General features: G+C 42.7%; 1 protein-coding gene across 2 annotated transcripts in view; it reads left to right on the top strand.

Annotated features, from left to right (window-relative positions):
* The first annotated feature begins 6 nt into the window (after window positions 1–6).
* Window positions 7–13,145, top strand: part of EPB41L5 (erythrocyte membrane protein band 4.1 like 5) — a 128,692-nt gene continuing 115,553 nt past the window's right edge. For both annotated transcript variants that reach the window (XM_077755299.1, XM_077755300.1), the window contains exons 1-2: window positions 7–136; window positions 8,980–9,167. In XM_077755299.1, coding sequence (XP_077611425.1) covers window positions 8,988–9,167 — 180 coding nt within the window. In that variant the 5' untranslated portion in view covers window positions 7–136; window positions 8,980–8,987. The remainder of the gene's footprint in view (window positions 137–8,979; window positions 9,168–13,145) is intronic.

Raw genomic sequence — 13,145 nt, 5'->3', positions numbered from 1 at the left:
GGGCACCCGCCTTAGGCCGCCATTTCTTGGCGTCTCCAGAGGAGCCGCCCCCTCGTTAGTTTCGCTCGGGACCCTTTCCCTCGCGTCGCGGGCTCTCGGCGCCGTCTTCGCTACCGCCCCTCAGTCCCCAGCCCAGGTAAGTGCGAGGCCCAGTGGCCCCGGCCGCGCTGCCCGCACCCGGCCCCATCCACGCCCCGCTTCGCCTCCCGGCTCAAGGGACCCGTTCCGGGCCGCGCCGGGGCTGGGTGCTCGCGGCCTCGCCTCGGGACCCTCGGGCCAGCCGGCCGGCCAAACATTAAACCTGCTGGGAGGGGAGGGGCGGCGGCGGCCAATGGGGCCCGGCCGCTGAGTTTCGGGCGATACCNAATGTGTGCCGGCTCGATCCCCTGCCCGGCCCCCTCTCGGGCAGCCGAGGGTCGCCTTTCACCGCGAGGTCTCGAGTCAGCTGTCTGGTTGGCGAGGGGGGGGTGGCAGGTCCAGGGGACACCCCACCTTGAGTTTGTGTCTCACGGTTTGACCACAACCACCCGGGTGGACTTCTGGGGTTGGTTTGCGTTTGAGTGAGACTTTAGCCCCTTGGCGATTGTGAGAGGCAGGTGTGTCCCCAGCAATGGCGGGATCCGGAGGACCCGTCCCCGCCCCCACTCATGGTAGTGGGCGTGTTCTTGGTGGGTTCTTCGGCGTGTGAACTTCAGTGGGACCTGTCGCTACTTTTGTGGTTACTGAGGCTCATGAGTTTTAGCCGAGAGTAAGAAGACCCAAGTCTTTGAACCCGCGTGACCGCATTTTAAATCAATATCAGGAGTATTTTTTGAAGAGTTGGGGGAAAGTGACCCGTAACTGCGTTTCTGGCATTGCTAACAGGTTGTCGAGCCCTACTTAACATAGTGAATTATCGAACACGGAAGCTAGTTTGCAGAGTTTTCTTCTTTCTATAGGTAACCTTCCTTAGAAAATGGCAGGTATTACTTCTGTTGAAATGTTCTTTTACAAACGTTTTCAGCGTTGGGATTAGTGGAGCCGAAGGTATTAATATCTTTATGGCACTTCTATATGTTGGTATATTGCTTTGTCAAAAAGCAGTTGCTGGGGCGCCGGGGTGGCTCAGTTAAGCCAAGCGTCCGACTTCAGCTCAGGTCATGATCTCACGGTTGGTGGGTTCTTGGGTTCGCTCCCCGCGTCTGGCTCTGTGCTGACAGCTCAGAGCCTGGAGTCTGTTTCAGATTCTGTGTCTCCTTCTCTCTCTGCCCCTCCCCTGCTCGTATTCTGTCTCTGTCTCAAAAATAAATAAACTTTGGGGCGCCTGGGTGGCACAGTTGGTCAAGCGTTGGACTTCGCCCCAGGTCATGATCTCACAGGCAGTGGGTTCGAGCCCCGCGTTGGCTCTGTGCTGACAGCTGAGAGCCTGGAGCCTGCTTCGGATTCTGTGTCGTCCTCTTTCTACCCCGTACCCGCTCACTCTCTCTCTCTCTCTCCCCCTCTCAGAATAAAATAATGACCTAAATAAATAAACATTTAAAAAAGAATAAAAAAAGCAATTGCCTACAAAAAAATGTGACCATCAATCACTTAGTAGAGTATACACATTTCATGACACACTTCTGAAGTTTTAGATTTTAAAAAAACCCTTCAGTTAATTCAGTTTGCATTTTTATGATTGTAAAGGAGAAACCTTTCTTGTTCATTGCTGAAAAATTAGAAATCACAGACTAAACGCTAGCATTAAGAAAAACAAACATATAAACCTACTCTCCGAGAATTCCACTGTATCATTTTAGTGTCAGAGAAGTTCTTTATTGAGTTCCTCGTAGGCTGATTGCTGTGCTAGCTAGGTCATCTTGCTGAATGAGTCAGACCAGGTCCTTGGGTCTTAGTGGGGAAGTACCCAGTAAAAAAAATAATTAAACAATTGGGTGTTTAATTACCGTTTTGTAAGTGTTGAAAAGTCTAAGGGTATTGAAAGGAGCACCGAATTTAGACTCAGGAGTCATGGAATGCTTTTCTGAGGAAATGGGAGAGAAGTGAAGTGGAAAAAGAGCATTCCAGAAGGATGGATCAGCCAAAACAACAACAAAAGGCCCACAGTTAAAAAGGTTGTTGGATAGGGGAGCCTGGGTGGCTCAGTTGGTGGCTCAGACTTTGGCTCAGGGCATGATCTCGTGGTTCGCGGGTTTGAGCCCCGCATCAGGCTCTTTGCTGACAGCTCAGAGCCTGGAGCCTGCTTCAAGTTCTATTTCTCCCTCTCTCTGCCCCTCCCTCGCTCGCGCTCTGTCTCTCTCTCTCTCTCAAAAATAAGTAAAGATTAAAAAAAAAAAAGGTTGTTGGATTCAGCAGAAGGGATACCAGAGCAGATTGAGCAGCTGGGAGTAGGCTGTCTGAAGGGTCAGATGGGTAGGAGGAGGAGCTGGATCAGGGAGCAAGGCCATTAAAGATCTTTAAACTGGGATCTGATCTGTGGTTGCTAAAAATCTGCTGTTGCGTTAAGAACGGAAGTAGCAGTTGAGGGGTGGAAAAAGTGAATATTGGAACACTTTTATTTTCTTTAGTTTTATTTTTTTTAATTTATTTCTGAGAGAGAGACAGCGTAAGCAGGGGAGGGTCAGAGAGAGGGAGACACAGAATCTGAAACAGGCTCCAGGCTCCGAGCTGTCAGCACAGAGCCCGACGTGGGGCTCAAACCCACTAACCGTGAGATCATGACCTGAGCCGAAGTCGGATGCTTAACTGACTGAGCCACCCAGGTGCTCCCCATTTAGAGATTTTTTAAAAGTTTACTTATTTTTGAGAGAGGGAGAATCTCCAGCAGGCTCTGCACCATCACCACAGAGCTCAACTCAGGGCTTGAACTCACAATTTGCAAAATCATGACTTGAGCCATAACCAAGAGTTGGACACTCAACCTACTGAGCCATTCAGGTGTCCCTGCACATTAACGTTTTTGCTAGTGTGGTCAGATCTTCCAAAGAGGACAGTGTGTGCAGGTGATTGTTCATCCCATATCCTTTTCAACACTGGCTGTCTTTTTGTTTACTTTTATATTTTTGTTTTAGAGAGAGCGCGTGCCAGTGGAAAAGGCAGAGGGGAAGAGAAAGAATTTTTAAGTTTATTTATTTATTTTGAGAGAGAGAGTCCCAAGCAGCCTCTGCACTGTCAGTGCAGAGCCCAATGTGGGTCTCGAACCCATGAACTGTGAGATCATGACTTGAGCTGAAATCAAGAGTCGGAAGGCCTAACTGACTGAGCCACCTAGGTATGGTGAGAGAGAGAGAATCAAGCAGGCTCCGTGCTCAGTACAGAGCCCAACGAAGGGCTTAATCCTACGACCCTGCTGAGCCAGGACCAAGAGTTGGACGTGCAACTGACTGAGTTACCAGGTGCCCCAACCCTGGCTATGTTGAGTCTTAAATGACAGATAGTACCCTAGTTTTTCATTTAGATTTCCTTGGCTGTTGTTGAGGTTGAACATCTTTTTTATAAATATTTTCTTTGCATTTCATCTTTTAGAACTCACTTCTTCATGTCTTGTTCGCTTTTTTCCTGTTGTGTTATCTTAATGGTTTGTGATAGCTCTTTATTACACTGCATATTAATCCTTCAAAAAAGCTCTTAACCCTAATACATTGTTTCCTTCTAGTACTTTATCATTTCTTTGACTTTAATTTTTTTTAATGTTTGTTTATTTTTTGAGAGAGAGAGAGAGAGGGACAGCATGTGTTAGGGAGGGGTAGAGAGCGAGAGGAAGACACAGAATTCCAAGCAGGCTCCGTGCTCTGAGCTGTCTGCAGAGCCAGACTCAGGGCTCAAACTTAACAAGCCGTGAGATCATGAACTGAGCCTAAGCTGGATGCTTAACCGACTGAACCACGCAGGCGCCCCTCATTTCGTTGACTTTAAATTCTTAGTCCATCAGAATGTATTTTCATGTATGTTACTTTTTCTTTTTTTAAAATTATTTATTTTGAAAGAGAGAGTCAGCAAGCATGAGTGGGGAGGGGATGCAGAGAGAGAGGGAGAGAGAATCCCAGGTTGGCTTCCTGCTGTCAGTGCAGAGCCCAACTCGGGCTCGAACTCGCAAGCCACGAGATCATGGCCTGAGCCATGAGGTGCCCCTCATGTGAGTTGCTTTTATATTTTGTAAAAAGTGGTTGTGACATTGGGTTCAAAATACATAGTTATTAAAACTTAAAGAAGCTTTGTTTTTTCTTAGTGGATTGACTCTACTTGTATAATGAGGTTTTATTTTCAAGAAGGAAGAGAAGGTGAAAGTCAGAAAGCTTGTCTTATAGTTCATTTGCTTCCTAGGAATCACACAGTTGTACATTTTGAACATTGTTTGCCTAAGATAAACTTTTATTTTGGAAAAATTCAACATATACAGAAGTAGTCAGAAGAGTATAATGAACCCTTATATACCTATCATAGCAGCTCTGACCATGGCCAGTTATCTGGGCAATTTGTTTAGTTTCTATCCCCACTTAACTCCTTGCCTTGTATTATTTTGATGTAAATACTAGGCATTGCATCATTTATTTTATAAGTATTTCAGTGTGTATCTTTAAAAAAAATAAGGACTTTTTTGGGAACATACCTTTAATATCACTGTTGTATCTAAAAGGAAAAGGGCAGTAATTGGTTGGTTATCATAAACAAGCCAGTCGGTTTTCAAATGTGTGCATGTATAATTTATGTCCTTGGGAAGTTCAAATGACAACTGTAATGTCTTTGCTAGTTTGCCTAATTGCATAGGAGCATGCATACTTGTAAAATGAGGTTTGACAGCAGTTGAATTTTTAAATACGTTGGTTTTATTTCAGCATTTCAGCGTTTATTTTCATCATACTGACAGATGCATCTAGTTTAAAGCATCAACTGATTATACAGGACTTCTTTAACATTTAATTTAATTTAATTTTTAAAAATTAATTTATTGATTGATTTACATCCAAGTTAGCGTCTAGTGCAACAGTGATTTCAGGAGTGGATTCCTTAATGCCCCTCACCCATTTAGCCCATCCCCTCCCACAACCCCTCCAGTAACCCTCTGTGCTCCATATTTACGAGTCTCTTATGTTTTGTCTGGCTCCCTGTTTTTATATTATTTTTGCTTCCCTTCCCTTATGTTCATCTGTTTAGTATCTTAAATTCTTCATATGAGTGACGTCATATATCTGTCTTTCTCTGTCTACTTTCACTTAGCACAATACCCTCCAGTTCCATCCATTTAGTTGCAAATAGCAAGATTTCATTCTTTTTGATTGCCGAGTAATACTCCATTGTGTATCTATACCACAGCTTCTTTATCCATTCATCCGTCGATGGACATTTGGGCTCTTTCCATACTTTGGCTATTGTTGATAGCGCTGCTATAAACATTGGGGGGCATGTGCCCCTTTGCATCAGCACTCCTGTATCCCTTGGATAAATACCTAGTAGTGCAATTGCTGGGTCATAGGTAGTTCTAGTTTTAAATTTTTGAGGAACCTGCACACTTTTCCAGAGCGGCTGCCCCAGTTTGCGTTCCCACCAGCAGTGCAAAAGAGATCTTTCTTCGCATCCTTACCAACAGCTGTCATTAGCCATTCTGATGGGTGTGCGGTGTTATCTCATTGTGGTTTTGATTTTTATTTCCCTGATGATGAGTGGTTTTGAGCATTTATTTTTTCATGTGTCTGTTAGTCATCTGGATGTCTTCTGTGGAGAAATGTCTGTTCATGTCTTTTGCCCATTTCTTCACTGGATAATTCATTTTTTGGGTGTTGAGTTTGATAAGTTCTTTATAGATTTTGAACACTAACCTTTTATCTGATATGTCATTTGGAGATACCTTCTCCTATTCTGTCAGTCGCCTTTTAGTTTTGCTGATTGTTTTCTTCGCTGTGCAGAAGGTTTGATGAGGTCTCAATAGTTCATTTCTGCTTTTGTTTCCCTTGCCTCTGGAGATGTGTTGAGTAAGAAGTTGCTGTGGCCAAGGTCAGAGAGGTTTCTGCCTGCTTTCTCCTCTAGGATTTTGATGGCTTCCTGTCTTACATTTAGGTCTTTCATCCATCTTGAGTTTATTTTTGTGTGTGGTCTAAGAAGGTGATCCAGGTGTATTTTTCTGCATGTCACCATCCAGTTTTCCCAGCATCATTTACTTTATTCCACTGGATATTCTTTCCTACTTTGTCAAAGATAAGTTGGCCATACGTTTATGGGTCCATTCCTGGGTTCTCTATTCTGTTCCATTTATTTGAGTGTCTGTTTTTGTGCCATAAACAGGACGTTTTTAATGATAACATCAGACAACTTAAAAAAAAAGTTTATTTGAATTAGGATCTAAAGTAGGTCTATGCATTGTGATTAATGGATATGTATTTTATTTACTTATTATTTTTTAATTAAAAATGTTTAATGTTTCTTTATTTTTGAAAGAGAGAAAAATCAGAGTTTGAGCCTTTGTCTTCATTATTTACTAGTAATGAATAATAATGAACGAAGGGGCCAATGGTCTGATTGATCGGACCCTTAGTTTACTCATCAAAATAACACAGTAGGTATTTTGGGGAGTTTTTCTAAGGAGCAAATAAGATTCTTTACTAACCATTTGTTGTACTTGATGATGAAGTCTGTTCAAAATAGAAATTGTGTCCTCAAGGAGCCAGTGATAAAGGAGACAGACATGTAAATGATTAAAATCTGATTAGCGAAACAGTAAGCCATCTTCAAGTTTCAGAGGAAGAGTGATGATGGGAACAACTCTGGCTGTCAGAGACCGTTTCTCAGGGGAGATATAGGTGGGATTGAATTAAAAAATAGATCAGGATTTCCTGATGCATGAGCTTTTGACATCTGGGATAATAGCACCTTTCTTAGGCCGCCAAAATGGAATGGGTAGCAAGGCGCACAGGGAGCAATGTTGGAGACAAAGAGACTGGGGCCAGATGTTCTATTTGAGTGCTTTTGTAAACAGAAAAGCTATCTAAAATTTCATTTTCTTGGGAGTTAAGCAGATGAGCATATAAATGACGGCTCTTACGGCTTTGTCGAGTTAATTATGTAGGAATACCCATACTTCTCCGTATGTGATATGTGTATGATAATCTTCAATTTATAGGCACCTATTTTTAATGTGCTGGTATTTATTTTTAAATTACCTTTTAATCAAGTTTATAAATGTATCTAGTTGAAAGTCCTCTAATCCGAAGGTTTCTTTTGGAAAATAGCACCCTCCTGAGCTCTGTTCCCCTCAAGACAGCCACTTTGATTTCAGCAGACTTTTGCTGTCGCTTCTTGATTCTAGGTTTCAGGAATTACCAATTGAATTCCAACTCGGCAAGATGAGGACTTGGCTCTCTGTCCACATCTACCTTTATTATATACCTCCTCTTATAGTTACTTTATAGTTGTGTTTAGATTAATATTAAGTGTTTATAGTATTATGAATATTTGAAGTATTAGCTAAGTCATGTAGTATACTGTGATCACTTTCCTTTTTCTTTTTTTTTTACAAATAGTTTATTGTCAAATTAGTTTCCACATAACACTCAGTGCTCATCCCCACAAGTGTCCTCCTCCATGCCCATCCCTCCTCCCCCCCACGTCCATCAGTCCTCAGTTTTTGTCAGCATTCAAGAGTCTCTCATGGTTTGCCTCTCTCCCTTTCCCCCACCATTTCCGCCCTTCTTCTCCCCCTTGTTCCTCCGTCAAGTTCCTCCTAATCCTCCTATACGTGCAAACATATGATATTTGTCCTTCTCTGCCTGACCCATTTTGCTCAGCATGACACCCTCAAGGTCCATCCATGTTGCCAGATTTCATTGTTTCTCATTGCCATGTAGTATTCCATGGTATAGATAAACCACATCTTCTTGATCCATTCATCTGTTGATGGACACTTAGGCTCTTTCCATGTATCACTTTCCTTTTTCTGCTCAGCCTCTTGTTTTCTCTGGAATTAATAATTGCCTTATTGTTTTCACTCTCTTGTTTGCATAAATTAAACATTAAGCTTGCAAAGTAGTTTTTATGGTGTTACCATTTTGTGTTTGCTATATTTTTAAAATGACTAAACCTGTTTTAATTATTTTGATTAACCTTAATGTCCTTAATAAAGACAAGGAAGGAAATGGCATCAACATAATTTAACATTATAAAGAATTGATTCTACTAGATAGCCATTTAAAATATGTAAGTAATGGAATATTTGATAAAAACGTAAGATTTGGATTATATTTGTATTTTAGCTGAAATAGGTAATTTTTTAAAAAATATGTTATCTTTAAATAATCTCCCCACACAATGTGGGGCTCAAATTTATAATCCCAAAATAAAGAGTCACGTGTTCCAGCCACTGAGTCAGCCAGGCACCCCTGTTTTTGTATTTTTATTGTGATTGCTTGGAAAAGAAATGATACTTCTTAGGATCGTTATGCTCATCAAAGGAGACTTTAGCACATGGTTGTTTCTTAGCGTTTGTAGAGGTATCAGATGTTGTACACGAAATTCATTGACCCAAAAGACCTGATAAGCTTAATTAAGGTTTGTTGTCTTCTATTGGCTCCTTATAAAATAGACCAGTAAGTTTAGAAATGCTGTAAATCATAACTCTATTTTAAATAAACGTCTTCAAAAACTTTGATTTAGTGCCCGTTTTAATTATTTTTTTCAAATGTACTTCACCAGAAGCCTTGAAAAAAATTTTTTTTTAATGTTTGTTTATTTTTGAGACAGAGCATCAGTGGGGAGGGACAGAGAGAGGGAGACACAGAATCCGAAGCAGGCTCCAGGCTCTGAGCCGTCAGCACAGGGCCCGACGCGAGGCTCGAACTCACAAACCATGAGATCATGACCTGAGCCAAGGTTGGACACTTAACCAACCGAGCCTTCCAGGCGCCCCCTCCTTTTTTAATAGTATATCCATAATACCCATAGGATTTTCGTGCTCGTCTGACTACTGCTGTGGGGAGTCTTCTGACACGTTTCGCTGTCTGGTTTTTGTAGCGACAGAGATGCTGAGCTTCTTCCGCCGAACGCTGGGGCGCCGGTCCATGCGCAAACATGCAGAGCGGGAGCGACTCCGAGAGGCCCAGCGCGCAGCCACGCACATCCCTGCTGCTGGGGACTCGAAGTCCGTCATCACGTGCCGGGTGGCTCTTCTGGACGGTACCGACGTTAGCGTGGACTTGCCGGTACGTGGGCCCCGCTGACCTTGCAAGTTCTATGTGAGGCCACTTTTGGCACTTGAGCTTTCTGCTGTTAGCTTCCTGGGGCGATCGGGTAGGCAGAGTAGGGTGGTGCATCCGGTGCTGTGCATTGGGCGCTGTGGTGGGGAAGCACGTGGGTCGGGTCACCTCAGAGCCCAGGATGGAAGTATTTCTCGGGGGTTCGTGGAACTTCCCGGAACTGTGTAAATGACAGGGAGTTACTGACTGGCACGGGCCGGCTGTGTGTTTACGTGTGCTCTTTAGGGCGGCCGAAAGCGCCTCCGCTGGAGGATTTCTCCCCCGCTGTTGAGCAGTCATCAAAGCAGGGGGAGTCTCGGCCCCGGGAGGGAACCCAGTGTACACTGCGGAGCTTTCAGTTCTCTGTACTTCTCGCGGATTTTCCAAACGCTCCTCACTCTTTTCCAAATAAAGACTTCTTCAGCAGCGTAGTGTGCTTGCAGAAATGTTAACGAAATGGGCTAAAAGGACCTCATACTCCTCAGCTCTGTCTATCCCCTTGCTCCCAAAGGAGTTTGCAGCCCAGCTTTTGTATTTCAAGACAGAATGTTGTAATTCTGTTCAGATTTTAGGTGGTTTCTTTTTCCAGTTGTGAGTATATAGTTACAATGCACTGTGAAACAATCTGATCTATTTGAAAGGGATCGGCTTATTCCTTATACGCCCTTTAGAGGGGCAGAGCAGGTAGCGCTAAAGTTTAGGGGGAGCGGAGTTTCTAAGTGATTTACTAATCCCAAATGTCTTTGTTCTGCATTAAAAGATTTCTGTGACTAAGCTGGAAAATGTGTGCTTTGATGTGGCACTGGATGTTCCCCACTACATTCCCTCCCTGCACATTGTTTTTAGTACACACCTGTACACCCAGAATGCAGTAAGAAACGGCTTCGTGCAAGGGGGTTGCCTAAATGCCGCTACACTACACAGTTGAGTGACCTCTGGAAGACCTTTAACTTAGCCTTTAACTCACAGTGAGAGAATAAGGATATTATTATTGGGTATCCAATAATAAATTGGATAGTTTGAATAAAGTACTCTGACGGATTGAATAATTTAGAATGTATGAGGTATGTACCTTACACATTTTAAAAATAATAGAACGTGGATAAAATTAAACATAGGGTTTCTTAAAGTGTTTTGAAGTTGTCATCACGGGTACGTATTTATGATCTTTTGTATATTGGACTGGATATCTTTAGGGTTTTTGATTCTGGAACACTTGAAGGCATTTAAATTTCTTCCTGTAAGGCTTCTTGAGGGTTTATCATGCATTCCAGCATGTGATCCTTTGTGAGGAGTTTTCATATTCATTTCTTTCTTGATAAGTATCTTAAGAATTTTGTGTACTATTCCATTAAAATATCATTAGATACATGATAAAAAGCTTGAGATTGCTGTGTAAGAGACCAGAAAGAAGTTTCTTATTACCTAATGTTTGAAGTATGAAGTCTCAAGGTTGTTGATGGAGGGGCTGATACTAGGAAAATAGACTTTGTAAAAGAGCTTTTTAAAGAGGCAGGGTAGGGGCACCTGGGTGACTCAGTCGGTTAAAGGTCCGACCTTGGCTCAGATCATGATCTTGGCTCAGGTCATGATCTTGCGGTCCGTGGGTTTGAGCTCCATGTTGGGCTCTGTGCTGACAGCTCAGAGCCCGGAGCCTGCCTTGGGGTCTGTGTCTCCCTCCCTCTCTGGCCCTCCCCACCCGCAAAAATAAACATTAAAAAAAAATTTAAAGAGGCAGGGTAGAGTGGAGGAGAAACAGCACTAGGTTTTGTTTTGTTTTGTTAATTTTTAAAATATTTATTTTTGAGGGGCGCCTGGGTGGCTTAGTCAGTTAAGCATCTGACTTTCGCTTAGGTCATGATCTCGCGGTTCATGGGTTCAAGCCCTGCGTCGGGCTCTGTGCTGACTGCCAGCTCAGAGCCTGGAGCCTGTTTCAGTCTGTGACTCCCTCTCTCTCTGACCCTCCCCTGCTCACGCTGTCTCTCTCTCTCCTAGAAATAAATAAAACATTAAAAAAAAATAAAATAAAATATTTATTTTTGAGAGAGATAGAGCATGAACGGGGGAGGGGCAGAGAGAAAGGGAGACACCGAATTCGAAGCAGGTTCCAGGCTCCCAACTGTCAGCATAGAGCCCAACACGGGGCCCAAACTCATGAATCGTGAGATCATGACCTGAGCTAAAGTTGGATGCTTACCCGACTGAGCCACACAGGCACCCCAAAATAACTCTTTAAAATTTTTTTAAAATGTTTATTTATTTTTGAGAGAGAGAACATGAGCGAGCAAATGGGGGAGGGGCAGCAAGAGAGGAAGGCACAGAATCCAAAGCAGGCTCCAGGCTCTGAGCTGTCAGCCCAGAGCCCATTGTGGGGCTTGAACTCATGAACTGCAAGATCATGAATGACCTGAGCCTAAGTTGGATGCTTAACTGCCTGAGCCACCCAGGTGCCCCCAGCACTCGGTTTTAAAGTAGTGGAAGAAATGGCTAGTGACTGGTATAGAATGGTCTCCTATGCTTGGTATGCGCAGTAGAGTGGATGTGATGCTTGATCAAGGCCACAAATGCAAACTGACCTCTCACGTAGACAATGGCAATGAAAAAGCCAAGAGTTTTAGGTTTGACTCTTTGTGAAACTAGAACAATTGCCCTTTCAGCTCTGCAGATGAGATCCTAGGGTGAGTAAACGAATTCTAGTAACGAACTATATATGATCCCTGAAAGTATAGTCTTGAGTAAACGAATTCTAGATGCTCGNTAAAAAAAAAAAAAAAAAAAAAAAAAATAGACCAGGGCTGTATTAATTTCTAAAAAGAAACCATTTCTTTTCTTTTTTCTTTTTTCTTTTTTTGATTTAGCTTCTCAGCCAGACTAGTAGTATTCCAAAAGCAGATTTAGAATTGATTTTAGAAATTGGATGAAGCACATACTTGTTTCCCACTAGGATTTAGGTCCCTGTGATCCCATAGCAAACGAGTGTGGAATGAAGATGACTGCCCGGGCAGTGTGTAAGTGAGTAATCAGCAGTGATTAAATAGAGAGCTTTAAATCTGTGGACTTCAGATTCGTATATATTGGTAGTAATGGTCATTTTCTTCCTTCTGCTGACTTTTCCTCTCAAAACTGAGGGAGGGATTTAATTACCTTCTTTCCCCCCCCCCCCCCCTTTTTTTTAAAGAAAAAACTACAGAAATGCCTAATGCCTTTCGGTGAGTGATAAAAGCATCAGGTAGAAATTTCTGACTATCTGATTTTTTAATTTTCTCTTTGGAGATACCACAGAAACTTTGTTGGTTTATGAGCTTAGGACCGTTTAGTAATAGCCTGTCTGGTACCATTCTGCATCTTTCAAATTTTAAATTAAATAGGAAATGTTTGATTAACCAATTGATAATTTAATAAACCTAATTTGCTGATGTAGATGCTGAAGGCTTTAAATCCTAGAGCCCACATGTGGTTATACTTTTAGATAAAGAACCTTTATAATTATCCTGTGTTTACAAAAACTCTTCATTGTTAAGATGGTAGTACACCCCAAATTGATCTACAGATTGGACATAATCCCCACCAGAATACCGCTTGATTTCATTTGTAGAAATTGACCAGCAGATTTAAAAATTTATGTGGAATTGCAGGGGACTCAGAATAGCCAGAACAATACTGAAAAAGAGCAAAGTAAGTAGCAGGATTCACTCTAACTAGTTTTTTGTTTTGTTTTGTTTTGCTTTGCTTTGCTTTGCTTTGCTTTGCTTTGTTTTTGAGAGAGAACATGCTCATATGCACCCCAGAGGGAGAGGGGCAGAGGGGAAGAGAATCTCAAGCCAGCTCCATGCTGAGCTTGGAGCCCAATGCAGGGCCCAATCCCATAACCCTGGGATCTTGACCTGAGCCGAAATCAAAAGTTGGATGTTTAACCAACTGAGCCCCTCCCTACCCCCCCACCCC

The sequence above is a fragment of the Crocuta crocuta genome, unplaced genomic scaffold, assembly GCF_008692635.1.
Source record: "Crocuta crocuta isolate KB4526 unplaced genomic scaffold, BGI_CrCroc_1.0 scaffold548, whole genome shotgun sequence".
NCBI classification, from domain to species: domain Eukaryota; kingdom Metazoa; phylum Chordata; class Mammalia; order Carnivora; family Hyaenidae; genus Crocuta; species Crocuta crocuta.
Note: the sequence above shows the minus strand (reverse complement) of the source record. Positions and strands in the feature narration are given on the sequence as shown.